The 27226-nt window shown below is 46.6% G+C and overlaps 1 protein-coding gene across 8 annotated transcripts in view; it reads right to left on the bottom strand.

Moving 5' to 3' along the window:
• znf609b (zinc finger protein 609b) overlaps nucleotides 1–27226 on the bottom strand; it is a 194584-nt gene that overhangs the window by 68651 nt on the left and 98707 nt on the right. For 6 of the 8 annotated variants that reach the window (XM_080216280.1, XM_080216284.1, XM_080216286.1 and 3 more), the window contains exon 3: nucleotides 22442–22667. In XM_080216280.1, coding sequence (XP_080072406.1) covers nucleotides 22442–22667 — 226 coding nt within the window. The remainder of the gene's footprint in view (nucleotides 1–22441; nucleotides 22668–27226) is intronic. The other 2 variants (XM_080216285.1, XM_080216287.1) reach the window with 1 other exon arrangement.

Genomic DNA, 27226 nt, shown 5'->3' with positions numbered 1-27226 from the left:
TCTCATCCTCAAAAATATGGCCCCTCTCCTTAGTGAACATTGAAGAAAAGTATTCATTCAATGCCTCACCCATCTCTTCTGACTCCATGGCCTGTTCCAGATGATTTTAATTTTGCATGGCCTGCTCTAGGTTATTTTAGCTTTTAATTTGCGTCTATGTCTCTTCAAATTAAGAAGTGGCTGAGAGTGTGGTGCTCTGGTTTCCTCCAGGTGCTCCAGTTTCTTCCCACAATCTAAAAGGTATGCTGGTTAGGTGCATTGGCCATGCTAAATTCACCCTCTGTGTACCCGAACTGGCACAGAATGTGGCGACTAAGGGATTTTCGGAGTAACAGTGTTAATGTTAACCCAGCTGTGGCACTAATAAATAAACTTAAAAAAACAAACTATTGTTGCTGTGTCAAAATCCAGGAATGGCAGCTCTGTAGGTGTATCTATGCTACCTGGACTGCAGCTGTTCAAGGAAACAGACTGCCAACTCCTTCTCAAAGGCAATTAACGATGGGCAATAAGTATGGGCCTTGGCAGTGGTGCCCACATCCCATGAATAAATAAAACCACAGAAGCACGGCCCTGCGATTCCTCCTTCCTGCGCCCGACTTGCCAGCTCCTCGGAGAGCTCAAAACCTGGGTCTCCTCACAGTGGTAACAGATGGAGAATGGGATCGGAGGAGGGAGACACACTGTTCCAGTGGCAAGGATTATTTTTGAGTTACATATTTTGATGATGATTTCTCTCCTGCAGCGTCGCTGCTAATTTTAAATGTCTACGACAATAGCAATACGGATTGTAACAATTTCAAAAACGTGATATGATGCATAGATTTGATTTTTATCTTGTTTACGTCAACCCTGCATAACCGGCTCAGAAATTCAAATCAGCATCGGTTCTGCAGCATCTTTCCAGGAAATTAGTCAATGGCTTTTACCGTTGGTGTGAAAATCTGCATTCCTCGGTGCAGTAACATGGCATTGTATAACATGTCAGAGTAGTGACACACCACACTCCCAGCTACTTCTTCCGTTTGTTTAATTTGAAGAGACGTAGATGCAAATTAAAAGCTAAAATCATCTAGAACAGGCCATGCAAAAGTAACTTACAACTCACATCCCAATAGCCCACATCAATGAAACAGGTGAGAGAGGATGGCAGCAAGAAGGATTCTGTCTACTGAGAATGTCTGTGAGACAAAAAGAATAAAACAGAACATCTGATAAAGGAGGGGGAGAGGCAGAGAGAGAGAGAGAGAGAGGCAGAGAGAGAGACAGGCAGAGAGAGGCAGAGAAGAGGCAGAGAAGAGGCAGAGACAGGCAGAGAAGAGGCAGAGAAGAGGCAGAGACGAGGCAGAGAAGAGGCAGAGAAGAGGCAGAGACAGAGAGAGGCAGAGACAGAGAGAGGCAGAGACAGAGAGAGGCAGAGACAGAGAGAGGCAGAGACAGAGAGAGGCAGAGACAGAGAGAGGCAGAGACAGAGAGAGGCAGAGACAGAGAGAGGCAGAGACAGAGAGAGGCAGAGACAGAGAGAGGCAGAGACAGAGAGAGGCAGAGACAGAGAGAGGCAGAGACAGAGAGAGAGAGAAAGAGAAAGCCAGGGGAGGGGGAGCGGGGCGGGGAGGGGGAGCGGGGCGGGGAGGGGGAGCGGGGCGGGGAGGGGGAGCGGGGCGGGGAGGGGGAGCGGGGCGGGGAGGGGGAGCGGGGCGGGGAGGGGGAGCGGGGCGGGGAGGGGGAGCGGGGCGGGGAGGGGGAGCGGGGCGGGGAGGGGGAGCGGGGCGGGGAGGGGGAGCGGGGCGGGGAGGGGGAGCGGGGCGGGGAGGGGGAGCGGGGCGGGGAGGGGGAGCGGGGCGGGGAGGGGGAGCGGGGCGGGGAGGGGGAGCGGGGCGGGGAGGGGGAGCGGGGCGGGGAGGGGGAGCGGGGAGAAGACAGGCAGGGGAAGGGGGAGACAGGCGGAGGGGGTGGGGGTGTAGGGGGTGGGGAGGCAGAGTTGTGGGGGTGGAGAGGCAGAGTTGTTGGGGGTGGGTGGGGGGCAGGCAGAGAACAAAGAGCTGTATGCAAAAACCTCAACAATACATGGCATGTGGGAATTTGGAAAGCTGTTTATTTTTCAGCGGTTTTTAATGACAGTAAGACTGTTTTTATGCCTGGGCTAGAATGTGACAAAGTGGAGAGGTTAAAAGATGAAACTGGAGGACAGTCTGCTCCAATGGCTGGCACTTCACGGATATAAATATGCAAGTCTTGGAAATGCAGCTATGTCCATGCTGAACTCCTCTGGTATTCCTGTATTTCCATCATACCCTTTACTAGCTGGTGATCATTCTAAAATCAATGATTTTATTAAAATCGCGCCTTTATTTTGCTTCAACTGTGTTGTTGGTGCGAGAACAACTACTAATAACTTCAGTGCTTCATTACAAGAGAGAGAATCTGGAATTCTCTAAAAGCAAACACAGGAATTTTTAGAAAATCTTTGCCAGTAGCCTTTCCCTGCTGCCTTCAGATCGTCTCCTCTTAACATGTGCTGTTTGTGACCCACAACATATGCAGTGTGAACTGGATAAATTACCAGAACATTGACACCAGTTACCTCTGCATTTCTGTGAGACCATGAAAGAAAGCGCAAGTATTTGATCCCTAAGCCACAGGCAGCTCTGACCAAGGGAAACAACAGTTAAAGATGTTATGAAGCAAACCATGTGTGAAACAGAGTTGAGAGCAGAGGAAAATTAAATAAAGATTTTATTTAAATTAACATCATCATTTAAAAAGCAGCAATGTTTGCTGATGTTAATCAAAATCAGACTGCTGTTAAGGCACACTGCATTGGAATGTTAGAGATTTCTACGAGATTTTGATCCCCCTCCTCATTCTTCTGCACTCCAGCAACGATAATCCTAACTGACTCAATCTCTCCTAATACTTCAGTCCCACCAACTGAAGAATCAGTCTGGTAAACCTTCGCTGTACTCCCTCTATAGAATCCCTACAGTACAGGAGGCCATTCAGTCCATCGAGTCTGTACCAGCCACAATCCCACCCTATTCCCATAACCCCACATATTTACCTTACTAATTGCCCTGACATTAGGGTCAATTTAGCATGGCCAATCAACCTAACCCGCACATCTTTGAACGGTGGGAGAAAACCGGAGCACCAGAGGAAAGCCACACAGACACGGGGAGAATGCCTGTGTAGAGTTTGCACAGTCACCCAAGGTAGGATGTGAACCTGGGACCCTGGCGCTATGAGGCAGCAGTGCTAACCACTGTGCCACCATGTCACCCATAGCAAGAATATCATTTGTCAGATACGGATACCAAAACTGCACACAATATTTATTCTAGTTGCAGCCTCAACAAGGGCCTGTATAACTGTCACAAGACATCCCTGCTCAAATCTTTTCACAATGAAGGCCAACATACCATTTGCTTTCTTTGCCACCTGCTGCACCTGCATGCTTACTTTAAGTGACCACTATATGAGGATACCCAGATCTCATTGCACATTCCTTTCTCCTCACTTATAGCCTTTCAGGTAGTAATCTGCCTTCCTGTTTTTGCTAACCTGACATTTACCCACATTATTCTGTATCTGCCTTGCATTTGCCCACTCACTCAGCCTGTCCAAATCACACTGAAGCATCTCTGAATACAGGGATGCTTCACAGCTCACCCTCCCCGCCAGATGTGTCATCTGCAAATCTGTAGAAATTACATTTAGTTCCCTCATCTAAATCATTAATATATATTGTGATGAGGTGGGGTCTTAGCACTGATCCCTGTGGTATCCCACTAGTCACTGCTTAACATTCAGAAAAAGTCCTGTTTATTCCTAATCTTTGTTTCCTCTCTGACAACTAGTTTTCTGTCCATTTCAATACACTAGCCCCAATCCCATCCTTTCTTTCTGACACTCCTGATCTATGAGGGGTTCATTGTTCATTGCCTGAGGTACACAACAATCTTCACTCCAACCAAGTGAAAATATTCGAGGACAGAAGGAGCAAGAGTTCTCTTCAACAACTGCCTGAAACCTAAAGTCAAAAATCTATAGTACAAAAGGGTAAAAGAATCCACTGAAGACGACCAAGTTATCAATTTTTAACTGACATTAGGGGCATGATTTTGTTTCAAAAGAACTTAAACATCTGACAATGCAGCACACGCTCAGTATAGCGCAATGAGTCTGTGCAGCCTCTCTACAAACAGCTGGACTTTTTCAAGGTGTTCAATCGCCTTAATCTTACTCATAAATTCCAGCAACATCTGTTGTCAGTTTAGATGAGATAATCAAATACTGAATCGGGATTTGAACCAGTGACATTCTGACTCAGACCGAAGAAGAATGCCAACTAAGACAAACTGCCAAACCTCTGCCAGGGTCCAAAGTAATTGTTGGATCCAAATACTAGTTTGCTGATGCCAAAAGTGACCAAGAGCAACCTGCAACTTCGGAGAATTCTCAGTTTTCTGGCACCTTCTATGCTCAGTTTGCCGTTCCAAACTTTCCAACTCACATCACGAGCTGGAGCCACAGTGGAAGAGAATTGGATCACAATATAAGCACCACCAGAGAAACGATGAGTCAGAGGCAGCAGCCTAGCCAACCTACATTCCTGCAACAAAGCAGAAGACTAGAGCGCGAAAGCGAGAGCGCGAAAGCGAGAGCGCGAAAGCGAGAGCGCGAAAGCGAGAGCGCGAAAGCGAGAGCGCGAAAGCGAGAGCGCGAAAGCGAGAGCGCGAAAGCGAGAGCGGTGTCATCATTGTCTATGCTCAAATTTCAAATAATGCATTCACCGTACGATAGCTTCCAGCCTTCTTGCAATTCTCCTGTTTTATGGCTTTTTCTTCCCATCAGCAGGATCAGAATTCCCAAATCAGTTCCAATGCAATAATACCATGCCCAGCTACATAGACTTCTCATTAAATCAATATCAAACGGAATTCAGATTTGTTTCAGAATCTCAATGCTTAGCCAACATCAGTTCCAGCTCCCCGAACTATTCCAAGTGGACTGTAACAGTCTGGTTATTTCCTTTATGTCCTGAATTATAATGGCAAAGGGAAAAAAAAACGTTTCTTCTTAACGAAAGACTAAAAGATGAGAAATGCCTCGCATCCGATTCACAGTCTGGACTGGGAAGGCAAAAAACATCAGCCAGGGTTCCTACTCCTGATTGCCTCACAGTTACTCTCCCAAAGGAAGTATGCGATATAAGAGAACGTGACTCAAGCTCAGATCTGAAATGCCTCACCACAACTGTTGTGCAGATTGCTGGAACACACTGTTGCGCAGTACAGTGGTTGGCATTGCTGCCTCACAGCGCCAGTGACCTGGGTTCAATTCCAGCCTTGGGTCATTGTGTGGAGCTTGCGCGTTCTCCCCGTGGCTGCGTGCGTTTCCCCAGGTGCTCTGGTTTCCTCCCACACTCCAAAGATGTGCAGGTTAGATGGATTGGCCACGCTAAATTTTCCCTCAAGTGTCCAAAGATGAGTAGGTTAGAGGGATTAGCGTGGTAAATGTGTGGGCTTACAGAGATAGGACCTGTGTGGGATGCTCTAATGGAGAGTCAGTGCAGACCCGATGGACCGAATGGCCTCCTTCTCCACTGTAGGGACTCTATAACTGTTTATGGTATATTTGCAAAATGTGGAACACAAAAACAGTTAACATCTTCAGGAAATGAAGAAAGAGAAGCAATTTGACTGGGAGAGCAAGAGGGGGGGTGAGACAGAAGAGTGGGAGGCAGGAAAGAAACGGAGATGAGTTTTCACTGTGGATCAGGTAGCTTGCTCTCCAAGTCAAAATATACCCAAATGAGGGCTCACCGACTCACAGCAAGATCAACTGGAATGCCCCAAGGTCCTTCAATACTGTGTAAACACACCAAAGAGACACTGACATACAGTAGAAACATTTCAACAGACAGCAGCGCTGTCCTAAGTGGGGTTCAATAATACATTATATTTGTGTGACAGAACAGTTCACAGATGCAACCTATAAACACAGAGCAGTCTCTGCCTTCACTATCGAGTTCCCCACCCTGAAACTGCTGAAAGCAGCTCCCAACACCCAGCAGTAAGAATTTGAGACCCTGGGTTTATGGCCATGCCCTCTTGGATTGAACAAGATAAACTCTGGCGAGGGGACAGGGTTAGAGCTTGCCCAAATCCCAATGAGATTATCAGCATTTGAATTTATCAGTTACTGGCTAGAACAATTGAAGTAGAAATTCGAGCAGGCGTGTTGGCAATATCTCACACCAGGTGTGAGAGTCAGGTATTGGCCAGAACAATGGAAATATTCCAGCAGTATCACTGAACGATTTGAGATTGTCCAGATCAGCCTGTTCCCTTGGTAATATTAACTGCTGAACAGTTAAGACAGTAACCTGAGTCTGGAGGTTGGGTGGGAAGGAACTTGCTTCAGTACATTTTGGTTATCACAGGATTTTACTCTCAAAGAAAGGATGCACAAAATATCAGGGAACAGCCCCTCTAAGGGCAAACCCACAGGACAGTCAAAGACCCAACATCCACAAAGGGAAAGTGTGATCACCTTGAATTTGCAGGAAACCAGGTTGTCTGAATAAACTGTATAACTATAACAATTATTACATTAGTGTAATGCATTAGGATGGCACAGTGGTTAGCACTGCTGCCTTACAGCACCAGGGACCCGGGTTCAATCCCCAGCTTGGATCATTGTTTGGAGTCTGTACGTTCTCTCCAGGTCTGTGTGGGTTTCCTCCGGGCGCTCCAGTTTCCTCCCACACACCCAAAGATATGTTGGTTAAGTGCACTGGCCATGCTAAATTCTCCCTCAAGGTACCCAAACAGATACTGGAGCGTGGCAACTAGGAGATTTTCACAGTAATTTCACTGCAGTGTTAATATAAGCCAACTTTTGATACTAATAAATAAACTTTAAATCACTGGTATTTTAGAGTCATAATCTTGCATCTGGAGGAATTATTTAACATCATTTAAAAGACATCATGGCAGCCAGTGTATAAGAAAGGTCTCCTGGAATCTGAGCTAAGCGCCAGAGCAGAAAGTAGTTCAGGAGGCAGCAATCGCTGTGTATCTGGAACAGGTTGAGTGGTTTGCCAAGCTTTCCTATACATTAAAACAACCCGAAAGACAGCTTCTTATTTTACGCCAGAGGAAGGAAATCAAGTTTGGGTCTCTGAGGGACATCCTTTACACACTAACCTCTGCAACATCATTTCTATAACGCCTTTGACGCAGTGGAACATCCCAAGGTGCTTCACAGTTGCATTATTAGATAAAATTGGACAGCGAGTCACATAAGGAGATACCAGGATAGTAATGAAAACTTCATCAGGGAGAGGCAAGGAGAGAGCCCACTAACAGCTGCCAGATCAGCCACAGACCACACACAACACCAGGCCATTACAAGAAGCTCAGTGCCTCACCACACAGCCTTCCCTCCCAGCAATGTCAACAGGATAGGCCAACAGCTCCAGCTCCGTTTGAAACCCCTTGTGTCCCCATATGATCCTTCGCCTTTGTTTTTCCAAATACTTCAGCTCGCTCAGGGCCAGAAAGCCGAGCCAGGCAGCGATTTCACCATTACAATGAAAACAGCTGACTGGATTAGGATCCTGACTGCAGGCTGGATATAGTGAGCTGGCCGCTTTGTGTCCACAACTGGCACCTTCTGTAAAACCACACTCAATATTTCTGGAGGAAAATAAAAGAGGAATGCAAACAGCTCCCAGTGTCAAGGTTTGCATGAATCAGAAATCAGAAGCAGGTTGTTTCCCAAGGCCAGGCACTTTCTGGAATTTACCAAATACTAATCGCGTCTGGCACTGCTGGCCTCTTACCCTTTCATCAGCTGCCCTCAGGGAGTGCAGGGGGAACTGTGATTCAGGACCTGGTTAGGAATACTCGGAACGACGCCAATATCCACTTATTGAAAGTGCACAGGCAGTCCTTGGGGCGGTACATTCTGTACTACACAAAGAACGCACACAGCCATCCGGAGCCAAAACATTCAGTACTAAAACAAAAAACACACAAGGCTATTTGCTGTGCTGGGTCTTGCACACAACACCACACTGAAATCTTGGTGAGCAACCAACAACGGCCCAATAATGCACCTCAAAACTCAAAATGTGCTTCACCTCTCCAGATCATCCCAGAGACATCGCCTGAAGAGCTGCGAACTGGGGAGATGTCTGCATCACCATCACCGCACAAATACCTCACTGAATCAAGAATAGAATCCCTGTGTTGAGGGAGGCCATTCGGCCCATCAAGTCTGCACTGACCACAATCCCACCCAGACCCTATCCCTGCAATTCAACACATTCACTCTGCTAATCCACCCTGACGCTAGGGGCAATTTAGCATGGCTAATCAACCTAACCGATATGTTATTTTGGACTGTGGGAGGAAACCGAATTATTTAACATCATTTAAAAGACGTCATGGCAGCCAGTGTACAAGAAAGGTCTGGAGAAAACCTACATAGACACAGGGAGAACTGTGCACAGTGAGTGACCCAAGCCGGGAATTTAACCTGGATCCCTGGCACTGCGAGTCAGCAGTGCTAACCACTGTGCCACCGTGCCGCTGCACCTTCAGTTCTCGAGGCCCACACCTCTCGGATTTCTTTCTGAACCCTCGCTACCTCTCTCCCCACTTTGTGCCAAACTTTAATAACCACCTTTTTACAGTCACCCATCCTAATGTCGCTTCCTCTGGCTCGGTGCCAATCATTGTCTTATCATGTTCCCGTTAAATACTTTGGATTGGTTTCGTCTATTAAAAAGCGCTATAAAAATGCAAGGTACTGTTATACAACAAGCTTAACACTGATTGACAAGCTCAGCACCGGTGGCCGTAAAACCAAATCCCCCTCCTTCACACACACACACTCTCAGTCCAACATGAGAGATAGAGTTTGAGACACTGCTCGGCATTGAGGATGAAAAGAGGGGAATTCAGGTTGGTAAAGGTGTGCTGTGGCTACCCTGCTTCACCACTGCCTCCACAACTGGCTTGAAACCAGCACTGGGGCTGCAGCTAAGGTTGCTAATCTCAATCGCTGAATGAATTTGACACTACAATACAGCCCTGAAGGCCAGGGTGTTTCTGCCAATAAACGCACTTAGTTTTGCTCTTTTTGCTGCTTTTCACGGGGGGTTGGGGGAGGAGGAGATTACATAATTGGAGAAACTAGAAGCTGCAGGGATCCGCTAAGATTAACAGACACTCCAATACAACCCGCAAGGACAAAGGTTTGGATGCTCCTGTCATCACAAATGTATCTAGAGTATTCTCTGATTTGTGAAAATTGTCTTCTTCAGCTGAGGCCCAGCCTCAGAATTGGCCAGTTGCAATTCAAGTCTCTTCCCCAAGGTGTGTCGGAGTTACACGTGAACTGAATTTGGGGTGACCCAATCCAATTCTACACAGTACCAGGTATACAATTCCATAGAATCGCTACAGTGCAGAGGGAGGCCATTCAGCCCATTGCGCCTGCACTGACGACAATCCCACCCAGACCCTATTCCAGTAATCCCACTTTATTTACCCTGCTAATCCCCCTGATACTAAGGAATAATTTTAGCATGGCCAATCAACCTAACTCGCACGTCTTTGGAGTGTGGGAGGAAACCGGATCACCCAGAGGAAGCCCACGCAGACACGGACAGAAAGTGCAAATTCCACACAGACAATCGCCCGAGGTTGGAACTGAACCTGGATCCCTAGAGCTGAGAGGTTGCGGTGCTAATCACTGTGCTGCCCTATAAATTCCACTTGTTACAATCCACACTTGTACAAAAACATCAGCTTGCATTTATGTAAAACCTCCAAGGTGCTTTACCGAAACATAATGAAACTAAACTTTACAATCACTTAAGGAGATTAGGTCAAATGACCAAGAAGGCTCAATAAGGGAGTTTTTAAGGAATGTTTTAAAGGTGGAAGGGAGGTAGTGACAGGGAGAGGTTTAGGCACAGTATTCTTGAGTTTGAGTCCCTAATAGTGGATTCACTACCCCAAAGTGCGGTGGATGCTGCGACAGTGAGTAAATTTGAGGAGGAGTTAGACAGTTTTTTTAATTCGGAATGGGTTGAAGGGTAATGGGGAGAAGGCGGGAAAATAGGGCGAGGAGCATATCAGCCATGATCGAATGGCAGATTGGACTCGATGGGCTGAATGGCCCAAGTCTGCTCCTATAACTTATGAACTTATAAGGTAGAGTCACCAATAGGGTGAAGGAAATCTGAATGCTTAACAGTGTTAAAATCAGAGCTTTGTCAGCTTGGAGGAGGTTCAGGGCTGGAAAAGAGGGAAAGTGGTTTAAGTATGGCTCCTTACGCAGGACACACACTCAAGTCATGGTCAGACACGTCTGCTTTTTTGTGAATAAGCCAGTAAGTTAATAAAGCTGCAATCCTGATAACGTTCTGCCTCCCCACCTTTCTCAACTGAAAAGCCCCGCTTCACACAGCACTAACAGCCACTGGCTTATCTTGAAACCTCTGCCTCTCTTCACTGGAAGTGAGATAACTATCAGAACCACAAAGAGGAAGCAACTCATCAAAGGCACGCAGGCAAGTACCCCACTGCGATCGAAGCAGCAGATTCAGTGTGCAGGGCTGTCACTAGAGGAATCTTGGGTCAAGGCTGGCTCTATGTCACACTGGCTCAGAAAGCTGAGATACAGCTGGACGTCTGGCAGTTTGTGACATCACGGAAAGAGCTTTGGATCAGTGAGTGTCGTATGGCTCCATTATAAACAGCACAGGGCAGCATCCCAACATTTCAAATGCAGCCTTGAGGACAAGGAAATGCTATTCAGCACCACAATGAGTTGGCATCTCTCAATCAGTTCATAACCAAAAAGCTGTAAAACAACTTCAAGATCATGGCTTAGACTAGCCTTGGAAATCATATCAACAGCTTGTACAATTTTGATATAGCGCCTTTTAATTTGAAAAATATCTCAATGTGCACATCGTGGCAGATGGTGATGGCTAAACTGAATATGAAACAGCAGCTGTTGCTGGGGTCAGTGCAGGACACAAGGCAGTTGTTACTGGGGTCAGTGCAGGATGCGGATATGCTGGCGTTGGACTGGGGTAAACACAGTAAAAAATCTGACAACACCAGGTTTAAGTCCAACCGATTTATTTGATAGTAAACTCACTAGCTTTCGAGGTTTCCCTTTTTGTCAGGTGAAGAGGGGTCAGTGCAGAGCACAGGACAGTTGTCACTGGGGTCAGTGCAGAGCACAGGACAGTTGTCACTGGGGTCAGTGCAGAGCACAGGACAGTTGTCACTGGGGTCAGTGCAGAGCACAGGACAGTTGTCACTGGGGTCAGTGCAGAGCACAGGACAGTTGTCACTGGGGTCAGTGCAGAGCACAGGACAGTTGTCACTGGGGTCAGTGCAGAGCACAGGACAGTTGTCACTGGGGTCAGTGCAGAGCACAGGACAGTTGTCACTGGGGTCAGTGCAGAGCACAGGACAGTTGTCACTGGGGTCAGTGCAGAGCACAGGACAGTTGTCACTGGGGTCAGTGCAGAGCACAGGACAGTTGTCACTGGGGTCAGTGCAGAGCACAGGACAGTTGTCACTGGGGTCAGTGCAGAGCACAGGACAGTTGTCACTGGGGTCAGTGCAGAGCACAGGACAGTTGTCACTGGGGTCAGTGCAGAGCACAGGACAGTTGTCACTGGGGTCAGTGCAGAGCACAGGACAGTTGTCACTGGGGTCAGTGCAGAGCACAGGACAGTTGTCACTGGGGTCAGTGCAGAGCACAGGACAGTTGCCACTGGGGTCAGTGCAGAGCACAGGACAGTTGCCACTGGGGTCAGTGCAGAGCACAGGACAGTTGCCACTGGGGTCAGTGCAGAGCACAGGACAGTTGCCACTGGGGTCAGTGCAGAGCACAGGACAGTTGCCACTGGGGTCAGTGCAGAGCACAGGACAGTTGCCACTGGGGTCAGTGCAGAGCACAGGACAGTTGCCACTGGGGTCAGTGCAGAGCACAGGACAGTTGCCACTGGGGTCAGTGCAGAGCACAGGACAGTTGCCACTGGGGTCAGTGCAGAGCACAGGACAGTTGCCACTGGGGTCAGTGCAGAGCACAGGACAGTTGCCACTGGGGTCAGTGCAGAGCACAGGACAGTTGCCACTGGGGTCAGTGCAGAGCACAGGACAGTTGTCACTGGGGTCAGTGCAGAGCACAGGACAGTTGCCACTGGGGTCAGTGCAGAGCACAGGACAGTTGTCACTGGGGTCAGTGCAGAGCACAGGACAGTTGTCACTGGGGTCAGTGCAGAGCACAGGACAGTTGCCACTGGGGTCAGTGCAGAGCACAGGACAGTTGTCACTGGGGTCAGTGCAGAGCACAGGGCAGTTGTCACTGGGGTCAGTGCAGAGCACAGGACAGTTGTCACTGGGGTCAGCGCAGAGCAGAGGGCAGTTGTCACTGGGGTCAGCGCAGAGCAGAGGGCAGTTGTCACTGGGGTCAGCGCAAAGCAGAGGGCAGTTGTCACTGGGGTCAGTGCAAAGCAGAGGGCAGTTGTTACTGGGGTCAGTGCAGGACACAGGGCAGTTGTTACTGGGGTCAGTGCAGGACACAGGGCAGTTGTTACTGGGGTCAGTGCACAGCAGAGGGCAGTTGTTACTGGAGATAGTTTTGGGACAATCCTGCCAATGATCTGGGAGATGGTCAGTTTCTGCTTATTACCTAGAAAGCAATTATCGCAGTTAGTTGAGAAAACTGATGATGTCATCTAGAATATAAAGTGGGTTAAATGTTGTCTTTTACCAGGAATGGAAAATCAGGGCAGTAAATTAAGATGGGGCAGCAACATAAACGTACCAACTAAAGAGGGAATACATTGCAGGTCACTGTCTGTGCGGAGTCTGCATGTTCTCCCTGTCTCTGCGTGGATTTGTCCGGGTGCTCCGGTTTTCTCCCACACTCCAAAGTTGTGCAGGTTAGGTTGATTGGCTACGCTAAATTGATCCTACTGTTAGAAGGTTAGCAGGTAAATGAGGGGTTATGGAGATAGGGCCTGTGTGGGATTGTGGTCAGTGCAGGATTGATGGGCTGAGTGGCGTCCTTCTGCATCATAGGGATTCTGTGATCTGAGGTCACTGCCTGTGAAGTTCCTATTATAATGATGGATCTATTAATCAAACATTGCACAGAGTTTATGCTGGACAACCAATGCTTCAGGTTTGATCACTGGAGTAAGCTTACAAAACAGTGCCCAGTGCACCTGACGCACATGACATGATCCCCAACAGTTATAGATCCGCATTTAACATGGGGCACCAAATATAAAATGCGTACAACAGGGGGCTGGGGAGCTCTGGGATTTGTCTGCTTAGATTTTTTTTTAAGAGCGTTGTCAGGAGGTTGCAGACTTTCAGCTGCTTGTCTCATTAAAACGTTCTCATTTCCCATGTTGCATAGTTCAAATTGGCTGTAACTTTCCCTCATGCCAGTAAGTGTACAATGGAGCTCACAGCAAGCTTGAAGGAGGTCACCTAGGGTCACCCCAGGGAGTCTAGATAGTGCAGCATATTAAAGTGTCTGGGATGGAGGGGAGCTGGATGGCACTGGTCCTTACACATTTACTTACAATGTTCCTACCAAAACACAGGAGGTCACGGAGGCCAGGTGTAAAGACTAAAGTGCCACCTTGAGGCGCTTGCCCTATTTCAGGTGCCCTGGGCTGGGGGTGGGTGGGATTTGTCCTATTACATTCTCAGCAGTTGCAAAGGGGAATACTGCAAGGCAGCCACAAACAAATCCGGCTGCTTCAATCTCACCAAGTCCAATTTACACAAAGCAAGTCCACATGAGAAGCCTCTGCTTGCTGGTCTGAACCACTGCAGGGCTTTGAGGCTGCCGTCACCACGTGCTCTTGCATCGCGCGCTGCCGTGGGACAAACTCAGGCTCAAGTGGGTGACTGGAGTTTTCCAAGAGGCTGGGTGCAGAGTTCAGAGGATGCCGTCGATACAGTAATCTTATCTCAGCACCGGTGCTCACATTACTAGCACCAGGCCTGGCTGCCGGCAGGCTGCCCCTGATATTTGAAATCCTGTGCACTTATTTCACTTCCCCACAAGGAAAACCGCCTGCTTCTTTGCTCTGTAGATTGAAGATTTGATTGCAGTAACGGTTCCACTGAGCCTGCAGTTTTCTGTTAGCACAGGTCTGTGTAATTTTTTTTTAAACTGCTATTTCATGAGACTTATTTCCCTCCCCACCCCCCACTTTATGACCTGGATGGGTGGAATTTAAAAATCAGCAGAATATTACTTTTGATTCACTGATAACCAATTCCAATTGAAACTCTGAGCAGAAAGGAAGAAACCATGGTCAACTGGCTGGGCTGTGCTTCTTCAGAGCATCAGATCAAACCCAAGATCCGGCCCTTTCCTCCTCGGCTGGGATCTTGTATATCTCTCGAGCGGGGACCATGAATTGGATTCAGTTTGAATTTTATGGAGCAAGGAGGTGGATTAAAGTCTCGCCCAATCCACTTCACGCATTGACTTTGTAACAGTAAAATGGGGTGAAACAAATCAAGCTTTCACTGGTGATTAGGGAGCGACATTCTGCCACATCGCAGATAGTCGGCATTCTGATTAGCGGCCCCCCCATTTTGTTTTAAAATGCTCCCATTTCAGTGTTTCGTGACTGAAGTGATACAAGATGAAATAAGTCATGCCAGGGAGGTCAGGAAGCAGAATTAAAATGCCCACAGCCACCAGCTATTTATTACCAGCCCTTTCTACAGCATATCAGTCTAGCAGCTGCCTCTGCAGCCTCTGTTGTCAGCAGTGAGGTGGGGGGATGTTTTTGTGTGTGTGTGTGTGTGTGTGTGTGTGTGTGTGTGTGTGTGTGTGTGTGTGGCAATTTGAAGCTCGGTGTCACTTGCTGCAAGGATCCCTGCGGGCAACTTGCATAATCTGGGTGGCACTGCCAAAGGCAACAACAGTCAAGGTCATTCCCTCCACCAACTTATTTGGCTGTCGCCTTTGGCCAGGCTCCCTTGGAGAATGAAATAAAACATCACATCAACTACCTGGTGAAACACACTTTCTTCGAATTCCATCAGACTATGATAGAATCACAGAATCCACACAGGGCAGGAGGCCATTTGGTCCATTCAGCCTGCACTGACATCAGTCCCACCAAGGTCATATCCCCATAACCTCACATATTTACCCTGTGCGGGTTAGGTGAATTGGCCATGCCAAATTACTCCTTAGTTTCAAGGGGCCTAGCTAGGGTAAATGCATGAGGTTATGGGGATAGGGCCTGGGTGGAATTGTGGTCAGTGCAGATGCGATGGGCTGAACAGCTTCCTTCTGCACTACAGGATTCTATGATTCTAATCCCCTTGATGCTAAGGGTCAATTTAGCATGGCCAATCAATCTAACCTGCACATCTTTGGACTGTGGGAGAAAACCGGAGCACCCGGAAGCCCACAGAGACATGGGGAGAACATGCAGACTCCGCACAGACATTCACCCAAGCTGGGAATCGAACCCCGTCATCCGATTTATCTCTGAATGGTCATACCTCTTTAAATTTCCCAAGCTCCTCAGTATAACTCCCACCCTCACCCTCCAGGGGTGAAAATATTGTCCATTTGTTTGATGCTGATTTCATGAAATTCCATGAGATTAGTCCTGAGCAGTTTCAGCCAGATTTCCACTCACTGATCCTAATTCAAGACACCGTAGCAACAGAAAATATCTGAGAATGATGGAACACTAATCCTGGCAAAGTTTGGAGCTGCCTCACTTTCAACAGATAACATAATCGTTGTTCTTCCCAATAAAACTCAGCATTAAATCCACAGCAGTTTTGCTACATTTACCCAACAGATCAGTGCAAATAGTCATCAGCAAGAACTGTACACGTAGCATTGCTTACTGCAGTAAATAGATCAAACTCTGAAACACATGACGAAAGCTCAAAGGAAGGGAGCAGTTATTCTTTCATAGACAGTATTTGCGAGTGTCTGAGATGCATGCCTGAGAAGGATATCCCAGGAGCCAGCATTTGCCATCTCATGTCTATCCAGAGTCTCATTGGTCCCTTCTCACTCCGGCAGGTGAAACAGTTTCCACACAGCATCTTGTCCACACTTTTCACAGGGGTGGTTAGTGTGTGTGTAGCTGGAGTCAAGCGAACATGTGAATGCAGCAAATAAAGCGTGTGCAGGCCCTCACACGAACGGGGTGTTCACAGGCATTCACACATCACTGGCGATGTTTGTACAAGTGCTGTGAGTATGAAAGTATGCACACAACGTTTTGTGTGCAAGATGCACGTGAGTGATGTGGGAGTATGTGCACACAAGCGGTGTGTGCGAGTACAAGAATGGTAGGTGCACGCACAAGAATGGAGGGGTGTGTGTGTGTGTGTGTTTGTGAGAGAGAGGGAGGGAGGAGAGAGTGTGTGCGTGCAGGTGCAAGAAGTGTTGCAAGTGGATGGATGGTGAGAGAATGGAATGTGTGTGCGTGTGATACAAAAAAAATGTCAGTTCTAACCTGTGAGTGGTGTACCCACAAGAATTGTTTGAAGGCAGAGGTGTGTGTGTCATGTCCTATCTGTTCCATGGGATGCTGATTTCTGAGGGTTCGAGACATTTACAAACCTGCATCAATATTTGCAGCAGCAAAAGAAACCCAAAGCTAACTGACTGAAGCAAACTGGAGATGTCTGAGCCCAGCCAGCTTACACGTTTAACTTGAAGCTGCCAAGTAGTCAAAAAAAAACCCATCTGTCAACACATTGCTTCTCAATAAAGAAAGCAGGTCACAGAGTTCAGAATTCAGAGCAGCAGATTAGTACATTACAGCAGAGCAAAGATCTCACCCTCTGCCTACAACCTTCAGCACCATTCTCAAAATATCACCTCTCAGCACCTCTCCTCCTCACTCCACAGAATAAGTCACAAACAACCGGCCTTTCGTAGTCTTTCATAGAACAGAAACGCAAGTGTACAGCCCAGGAGGAGGTCATTTGGTCCATTTTACAAAGCCAGTCCTCTGGAAGAGCATGGTGGCACAGCACTGCTGCCTCACGGCACCAGGTACCCATGTTCAATTCCTGGCTTGGGTCACACTCTGGAGTTTGCATGTTCTCCCCATGTGTGTGTGGGGTTTCCTCCCACACTCCAACGATTTGCATAGAATCCCTACAGTGCAGAAGGAAGCCATTTGGCCTATCGAGCCTGCACCAACCACAATCCCACCCAGGGCCTATTCCCACGACCCCACATATTTACCCTGCTAATCCCCCTAACACGATGGTCAATTCAACATGGCCAATCTGCCAAACCTGCACATCTTTGGACTGTGGGAGGAAACTGGGGCAACCAGAGGAAATCCACATAGACACGGGAAGAATGTGCAAACTCTGCACAGACAGTGACCCAAGGCTGGAATTGAACCTGGATCCCTGGCGATGTGAGGCAGGAGCACTAACCACTGTGCCACCCGTGCTGCTGTGTGGGTTAGGTTGATTGGCCAAACTAAATTTCCCCTTAGCGACAGGGGACTAGCCTGGATAAATGCATGGACTTACAGGGATAAAGAGGGATTGTGGTCAGTGCAAACTCAATGGACCGAACAGCCTCCTTCTGCACTGTAGAATTCTATGATTCTACCGAGACAGTTCATTCCCCTGCCTTTCACCCAGATTTTCTTTTTGTTCAAACATTGATCCACTGCCCTTTAAAATAGGATTCTGCCTTCTCTGCAGTTAGTCAGACAATCCATGTTCCAGCAGCTTTATTCAAAAACAATCTTCCTTCAGCCCCTTCCTCTCTTCTTTTAATCAGCCTAAAATGATAGCATCGTTGACTTGCTGACTCACTAACAAGTGAGAAGAGCTTTTTCCCAACACATCTGACCAGAACCCCTTCTAATTCAGAGCAAATTTATGAAAAATAGCTTCTTTGTTGCGGGGAGGGAGCCCCAGTTTGACGAGACACTGCTGTCTGCAATCTCTGCAGCTCTGAGCTTTCATTTGTGGTGGATCAAGGCACCGCTCGACGCCAGTTACCATTTAAAGGCATTGTGCAAGGAAATCCTGGAACAAGTCTAAACCCACAGGGCCTGGCCAATCGGAGCACTGCACTCCAAATGCTGCAAGCAAATGGAAATTATCGTTGTGAAAATCAAAACATTCTCAGCTTTGGCTCTCTCTTTCATCTCCATTACCCCCCTCCTCCCCAAATCCTGCTGCTCTACACTCAAACAATCCATTAGCACAACAACAGCAGCAACAAAGATGAACAGCATTCAAAATTTTAAAAAAGGCATGAGATATGAGGGGCAGCTTTCTTCCTCCATCCAATCTATTTGAAGGCAAAACCTGACGTCCATTCTTCCCCAGTTACCACAGTCAACAAGCCACATTCCCCTACAGTTACGTAGCCCACTCACACAGCACAGTGCTTAGCACTGCTGCCTCACAACGCCAGGGACCTAGGTTCACACGCGGCATTGGGTCACTGCCTGTACGGATCCTGCATGTTCTCCAATGTCTGCGTGGGTTTCCTCCGGGTGCTGAGGTTTCCTCCCACAGTCCAAAGATGTGCAGGTGAGGTGGATTGGTCATGGTTAATTACCCCTTAGATCTAATCTGAAGTTAGGCTGGTATCCAGATTCTTACTACACAGTGGGCCAATCACCCCGTCGAGTCAAGTAAGGTTACTATAGAACCTGATTCCATCACTCTCTCTCAGGCAATTATTCCACATCATAATTTGCCGCATTGTAACAAACGTCATCTCCAGCTGCTTTGTCAATATTCTTAAAGTGGTATCCTCCTGCCAGCTGCAGCAGTTTCCCCACAGTTGCTCTATTAAGACCCCCTCACCTCTATTGTATTTCCCCTGAACTTGCTCTGCTTTTAGAAAAACTACTCCAGCCTCTCTAATCTTTCCACTTCAATGAAGCCCCTCATTCCCTGGGATCATTCTGGTACACTGCTTAACCCCAATCCATTCCAAGATGCCGAAAATGCTTCCAAAAGTAGAATCAGAGAATCCCTACAGTGCAGAAGGAAGCCATCAGCCCATTGAGTCCAAATCCTACCCAGGCCCTATCCCCATAATCTCACATATTTACTCTAGCTAATCCCCCTGGCACTTAGGGGCAATTTAGCATGGCCAAATGACCTATCCCGTAAATCTTTTGGACTGTGGGAGGGAACCAGAGCACCTGGAAGAAACCCACACAGACACGAGGAGAATGTGCAGACTCCATACGGACAGTGACCCAAGCCAGGAATCGAACCCTGGTCCCTTGGTGCTGTGAGGCAGCAGTGCTCACCACTATCCGCCCGGAATGCAAGACACGACTGCAACCGAGATCTAACTGAAACTCTGCTCCATATGGATCAAACCAGGTTAGGATCAACCTCCGGGAATCACCAATCAAAAACCTAATCCCTTTCTACTCGCTGAATGCAAGTCAACTAAGAATTGAAGTGTAAAGATATGCTGTCTGTTCGTGGGGAGATTTATCCTATTTTTAGGTTGCACTCTGAATATTATAAGGGAGAAATCTAAACTTATTACTGTCGCTCAGCTGTCTGTTTTTTATACTTCAGTTAAATTAGCTAGTTAAACATTTTGCTAGAAATGTCGAATGTCACATTGTAAAATTCTGTGCAGTGACAACAGGAGTGCCAGGAGCTGTCTCTTCCCATCATTATCATTTAGATCTGCCTGAAGCCTTCCATGGTCACTGCCCCTCGATTTTCAACTCGCTTGTTTCAACCTCAAATCACGGCAACTTAAAATGGTGGCAGTTCAGAAGGTGGCTATTCAGCATGTCATGTCTGTGCTAGCCCCCTGAAGCAGCAATTCACCTTGTGCCATTCCCTTGCCTTTTCCCCACAGCCTTGCAATTGTTCTCTTTCAGGGAATGATCCAATTTCCATCTGAGAGCCTCAAATGGCCCTGCCTCCATCACACCCTCAGCAACTGAATTCCAGATCCCAACCGAAGATGTGCAGGTTAGGTGACTGGTCAAAATAAACGTCAAGGGGATTAGCGAAGTAAATGAGGTCACGGGGATAAGGTCTGGATGGGCTTGTGGTCAGTGCAGACTCAATGGGCCAAATGGTCTCCTTTTGCACTGTCAGGATTCTATAGATTCTAGGATATTTGAATACTGCTCAAAAAAAAAAGGGATTTCCTTTGTTGTCGCTTTGCTGCCTGTCACACAAATGAGTAATGTGGTATATGGATTTCAACACAGTGTGATACTGGATATGATGGGCCAATATCCCAAAGACCAGTGGATTGTGTCAAACATTTTCCTTCTGCTGTTTGCAACGGGCAAGATACAGACTATATACAACCAACCCACGCTTGCAAAACTCAGAACACAAGTGTCCAACATAGATGTGATTCTGTGATTGGAGAACACTTGCTAAGTAATCCTCATTGTGCTAAGGACTACATTGACAACCAATTTAAGATCGTCAATCAGTCTCACATTGCGGGGCATCTGCAGGTACTGAAAGCTACATATATGAATACACAGGGCCCTGTTCTTTGCAGAAAGAACATGTACATGTACACATTGCAACTGTTTCAACTAAACAAAACAGTGACAGCCATTCACTGATCCATTCCTCAGGGCAATGCCTTGACCAGATTCAAGCTAATTTCCAACAATGCTTAGCAGTTAACTGTCAGTCATCAATAACTAGTATACTCCCCACAACAACCACTCTATCAGAACCCACTTGCCGACCAATCAGCACCCTCTTCCCATACAGTGCAAATTTGTTGAATTCCCTGACATTGATGTGTGCATGACCAAAAGCTTTGTCTCCATTTTCTTTCAGCAATACTCAAGTTCCATATCATCAAATGCCGAAGATCTTTATTTCCCTCTACATCTGTAGTTCCCCAGACAAAGAGGCAATCTTTCCAAAGGAAGTACGTGCTCTGAGGTACTATTGACTGAACAGGATTCAAAGAGAAGGGATGTGCCTTCCCAATTTCCCACAAACCATGTACAGGAGTACACGACAGCCAGTGCTGTTTTCCCACAATCGCACAATTCAGATCAGCAAGCCAGCCAGTGTCTCACCATCCCATTAAGCAGCAGGCCAGGACTGCCTTGGAGTGGGACACCTTGAAATAAGGGTGACAATTCCATTACTCTAACGTTTCATTTCAAGAAATACATTCAGCGGAAGTAAATAGGCATTACTATCTTCAACTTTCCAATGTCTCAGACCTTTAGAATCAGATATTCAATCGAGGCCCCGTCTACTCCCTCAGCTGGATACAGAAGTCTCATGGCACAATTTCACAACAGGGAGATTCACCCAGATGTCTTTGCTAAAACTGATGTTCAGCTTAAATAAAACCAAAAAGGCACTGGAAATTCTCAGCAAGTCCAGCAGCATCCATGGAGAAAAACAAACATTTCCGATAACCTTTGATAACCTTTCATTAGAATCTGATTTTTTTTTAAAAATCGATCACTTCTTTCGAGGGCCTATTCTTTCATAAATTGGCTGCTGTGTTTCCTACATTATAACAGATCCACATTTCACAATGTAGTACTTATTTGGCTATAAAATGCTTTGGGGCTTGCCGAGGTTTTGAAACATGCTACTTAAATGCAAGTCTTTTTCTAAAATAACGCGCGCACTGAATAGAGTAGGTTTTAACTTTTAATTTGATCAGGAAGTTTGTACTGAAGGTTATTCATTTCAGCAGCTGGTGAGGAACAAGGTTCAAGCGCCACCTGAGCCACATTTCTGCAGTGCTAAGCAAAGCGTTACTTCCTGCATTTCACTGACTAATGCTGCCTACTTGCAATCCTCACGTACTCCTGTTCTGCACCTTCTCACCTTATTGCATACGCGCCGGTGATTTTTAAAAGTTGCATCCTCTCTTTCAGTTCACTTCCTATACTTCTCCAGTTTGGCACAAGTCACTTCAAAAGGACGCACGGTGCAAACATGTCCGCAATTTTAACAGAAGCAACAACCGGAATCTTTTAAGCTGAGAATAACAAACAAATCTGGGATTGCTTGGTTTTAATCAAAACCATCATGTGATAGCCAAGCTATTTGGAGACATATTCAAAATAGCTACGCTAATAATGGCCTGTAAGATTCGTGTCCCCAATATAAACTCCAAAAATGGCTAACATACAAATCTGTATTTTAGCACATTGAAACCCAGAGCTCTTCTAACCAATCTACAAACAGATTTAATCATTTTTAACAATGCAACTGAGTTTGCCTTTTTTTTAATGTCTGCAAGCCACATTCTGCAAGACTGTGGTCCCTGCTACATCTCCCAGATCACAATTCACAGGCTCTCTCATTCAAGCAAAAAGCTTTGAACAGCAAAAAAGCTGATATGATTTTCTTACCATCTTCCGTTTCCTGCCACACAATCCCTTCGAGATTGACACTTGTCCCTGGTTCACAGGGGCCTAGACACTCAGGCTCTGTTGCGAGTCCAACATCGCAGGTATTGACCGCAATCGATCGGGTGCGGACCATGATCTGCTCCACTGGGGATGCAACACCACTGCTGACAGGAGGCAGAAGATGAAGGGGTGGCGGGGCTGGAGTGGAGGCAGGGGAGTCCATCTGCTGGGGGAGGGGGGAAAACAAAGTTAAACAAGCATTAATTGGAAGGAATCTTTTCAACACCATTCTTGTGCCAGCTTAGATTCCAAGGCTTCACACAAAATAACTATCCTATATCTAAAGAGCAGCCAGGCAAGAAAGAAAGATAGTAAACCACTATCAGATGACAGTTTCATGATGGGTAGCCCTGCAGTGACAGTGGTAGAGCACTTGGCTCACAATCAGGTCAGGAAGATTTACTAACATTCACACTTAGCCTTCCATTGCGGAATCCTTCAATCAATCAATATCAAGTCCTCTGAAAAAAAAATTTACAGAAACATTTGAAGAATGCACTACATATCACCCCATCCAGAACAGCCAATTCAGACTCAAGAGAACATAAGAACATAAGAAATAGGAGCAGGAGTAGGCCATCTAGCCCTTCGAGCCTGCCCCGCCATTCAATAAGATCATGGCTGATCTGTTGTGGCTCAGTTCCACTTTCCCGCCCTCTCCCCATAACCCTTAATCCCCTCTCTTATCAAGAACCCATCAACCCGCTTCTTAAAAATATTTAGCGAGGCAGCCTCCACCACTTCAACGGGCAGAGAATTCCAGAGATTCACCACCCTTTGAGTGAAGAAGTTCCTCCTCAACTCCGTTCTAAACCGCCTCCCCTTTATCTTGAGGCTGTGCCCCCTAGTCCTACTGTCTTTTTTGAGCGGGAAGAGTCTCTCCACCTCTATCCTATCCATCCCATTCATCATCTTATACGTCTCAATGAGATCTCCCCTCATTCTTCTAAACTCTAACGAGTACAAGCCTAGTTTATTCAGCCTCTCCTCATAGCTCAATCCCCTCAACTCCGGTATCAGCCTAGTAAACCTCCTCTGCACTCCCTCCAGGGCCAAAATATCCTTGCGCAGATGCGGCGCCCAAAACTGCACACAGTACTCCAGCTGCGGCCTCACCAATGCCCTATACAGCTGCAGCAAGACCTCCCTACTTTTATATTCAATCCCCCTCGCTATGAAGGCCAGCATCCCATTAGCCTTCCTGACCACCTGCTGCACCTGCAAGCTGGGTTTTTGCGACTCATGCACAAGGACCCCGAGGTCCCTCTGCACCGTCGCCTGCTGCAGTTTTTCGCCACGTAAGTAATAGTCCTTCCTACCATTCTTCAAGCAAGCACTCCTCCCAGCACGGTCCTGAAGTCTCCAGGAAGTGCAGATTAACTCCCTAGACATTTCTGAATGCAATCTTTAAAATGAAATGATTGTTTAAAAAATGTGTTTTTTAAAACCTTTTATTTAGGTATAACAATGAGTCAACCTGACTCAAAATGTTGATTTTATTCTCTCTCCACAGATGCTGTCAGGCCTGCTGAGATTTCCCAGCAATTTCTGTAATAATGTTGGAGTTTGGGAAAAAATAAGCCTGTTCAATTGGATGATTCTTGACTTGTCAGATAAAGCAACCACTTGGTTCCCAATTAGTTGGGGAAGGTACTGAGCCATCTGCATGGATATGGTGGACAACTGATGCTTGGGGATGTGTGGGTTGGGGCACTTAGGGGTCATGTGATGTAACCTCCAATGCTAACATGCGTGCCCATTCAACGATCAGTAGTGTGACTGAACTAGATTCCCACAATATCAAAGGCCCACCCTGCTTCCTGGGGGGTAGAGCCAGCCAAATAATCCGATTCGCCATTCTCTGCTGATAGTCTGGAAATATTCTCAAGTATTCATCCAATCCCTATTTGAAAAATACCAACAAATTGATTTCTATCACCCTTTAGGCCGTGCGTTCCAAATCATGAAATATATCAGAGTAAAATAATGTAATCTCTGATCTTTCTGCCTGGGCATTTTAAATCTGTGTCCTTCAGTTATTGATCTGACTGCCATTCTAGACAATCTCTCCTGGTTCACTGTTCGTGATTTGGAAAGCCTCGGACAAATCTCCTCTTCAGTTTCTCTATTTTTCCTATTTTGAGGACAGCCCCAGTTTCTCCATATAATTCCTTACTTCTGCCATCATTTTTTTTCCCTTTTTAAACTTTTACTCCATTCTCAAAATTACAAAGTCAATGCTCAGAATGGACCAGACAGCCTCCTTGTTGCTCCAAAAGCCAAAATCCAATTGAATCCAATTCACGGTCCCCGCGCAAGAGAGACAAATGAGTTCCAAGCTGACAACATATGCGCCCCATCTTGGGCTTGATCTTAACTAAGGGTCAACAATTAGCAGGCAGGAATCACACTCTGAATTCCACAGCAGGGTTAATCATTGCTCAACCACTCAAACTTCTTGCCCAGGAGTGATTTGATTTTATACCCTATGAGATCACTGAAAGAACAGAATTCAATTACATTCCTTGTGTGAAATAATATCATCATGCAACTGCAGAAGAAAGATTTCTTCTACAAAATGGATACGATCTTGTGCAGATTATCTGCGTTACAAGTCTTGAATCTTGTCATCATATATGAATTTGCCATCATTGTGTCCATAAAGTAAAGCTTATTTAATGTAAGGTTTACATTAACACTGCAATGAAGTTACTGTGAGATTCACCGCACTCTGGCACCTGTTTCGGTCAATGCACCTAACCAGCACATCTTTCGGACTGGGGGAGGAAACGGGAGCACCCGGAGGAAATCCACGCAGATATGGGGAGAACATGCAAACTCCAGACAGTGACCCAAACCGGGTATCGAACGTGGGTCCCTGGTGCTGTGAGGCAGCAGTGCTAACCACTGTGCCACCATGCCGCCCACAGCACAATATAGCACAATGTGCAAACTGGGAGATGTCTCAGACTATTTGACTGCCGGAAGCATCACAATTACAATAAATTCAGTCCTTACCAGAGGTCCACACATCAGGGCATGCTGGGTAGTAATCAGGGACAGGAATCCCAAAGAATCCCCCCTCACCACTCAAGTTAAGATAAGTTTAAAAAAAAACGACAGCACAGGAACAGGCCCTTCGGCCATCCAAGCCTGCACCAATCACGATGCCTGCCTAAATTAAAACCGTATGCACTTAGAGTCCGTGTCCTTCCATTCCCATCCTATTCATTTATTCGTCTAGATGCCCCTTAAATGCCGCTATCATACCTGCTCCCACCGCCTCCCCGGACAGCGCGTTCCAGATATTCACCACCCTCCGTGTAAAAAGCTTGTCTCGCGCATCTCCTCTAAACTTTTCCCCGTGCACCTTAAACCTATGTCCCCGAGTACTTTTCTACCTGAGGAAAGAGCCTTTAGACTATCCACTCTGTCCATGCCATTCAATCTTGTAAACTTCTATCGGTCAACTCATACCTCTAAGTTTCTTGATTGGTGTGGTTCAATCACTCACTGTCTTAACCAACTGAAGATCAGGGTAATACCTTTATTATGTGGAGAACACTGAATAACTTCATGCAGTCAGCTGCACCCCTTGTAAAAGGGAAAGCGTGTTCCACTGAACAATCACAATCTCTAATCATCAGAAATATTTATTGTTGTGCAGCAGTCAGAGAGTCTCAGACTAGCTGTGTTGCTTCTGTGTTTTGTGTGCTAACAGAGTCAGTCAGTCAGTCATTCAGTAGAATTCACACCCTGTTATACTATATCGAACACAATGTCTCTTTTTAAATAAACGCAGGCGAGCTCCACTTTCTGCTGTCCCGAGGGTCGGCAATACTGAAAGAGCACTCCCTGTTCAAGTTCTGTAACAGCACAATCTGAGGGAATTCTTCAGAAAGATACGTGCATTGAGAACTGCAACACGAGTGACCCAGCCAGGATCTGTTTTCGACATGATACAAATGCAAGTTGTTTACGTTGCGCAAAGTCTGCAGATTGCAGCCTCGATAAGTCCGACTGCCTTGTTTCTCGGTAAGTATCCGTCACTGACCACAGTCCAATTCTGTCACACAGTCAAGTGCATTCATATGTCAAGTGACAATGAGTAAATGTGGATATGGTGCTCACCTACAGACACCTCGCTGACCCCTCCCCAACCCTCCACCCCATCCCCTTAACCCTCCCAATACTCATTTATCTCAGTTCAGAGTTTGGATGATGCCGAAGGACGGAATGCCAGGACCTGGGTGTCTGTCAAAACACTGAGTTCAGGAAGAGAGGATGATAGACAGTGGTGTTCCCCAAGTGTCCATGCTGGAAACCCTGCTTTTTTTTTGACTGCCATGATCTGTAGATACAGATAAACATTTTAAAAACAAATTTGAACATCCAGGAAAAGCATCACACAAGTTTTCAAATTTTAAGACTTTTATTGTAACAAACAAACAACTGGGGGCATGGCCTCAAAATAAGGAGAAGCAGATTTAGGACTTAGTTGAGGAGGAACTTCTTCACACAAAGAGTTGTGAATCTGTGGAATTCCCTGCCCAGTGAAGCAGTTGAGGCTACCTCATTGAATGTTCTTAAGGCAAGGATAAATACATTTTTGAACAGTAAAGGAATTAAAGGTTATGGTTAGCGGGCAGGTAAGTGGAGCTGAGCCCACAAAAAGATCAGCCATGATCTTACTGAATGGTGGAGCAGGCTCGAGGGGCCAGATGG

This window comes from Carcharhinus amblyrhynchos, chromosome 32 (genome assembly GCF_965287045.1).
Source record: "Carcharhinus amblyrhynchos chromosome 32, sCarAmb.v2.hapA, whole genome shotgun sequence".
Taxonomy (NCBI): domain Eukaryota; kingdom Metazoa; phylum Chordata; class Chondrichthyes; order Carcharhiniformes; family Carcharhinidae; genus Carcharhinus; species Carcharhinus amblyrhynchos.
The sequence above is the reverse complement of the archived record's forward strand: the minus strand, read 5'-3'. Positions and strand labels throughout refer to the sequence as shown.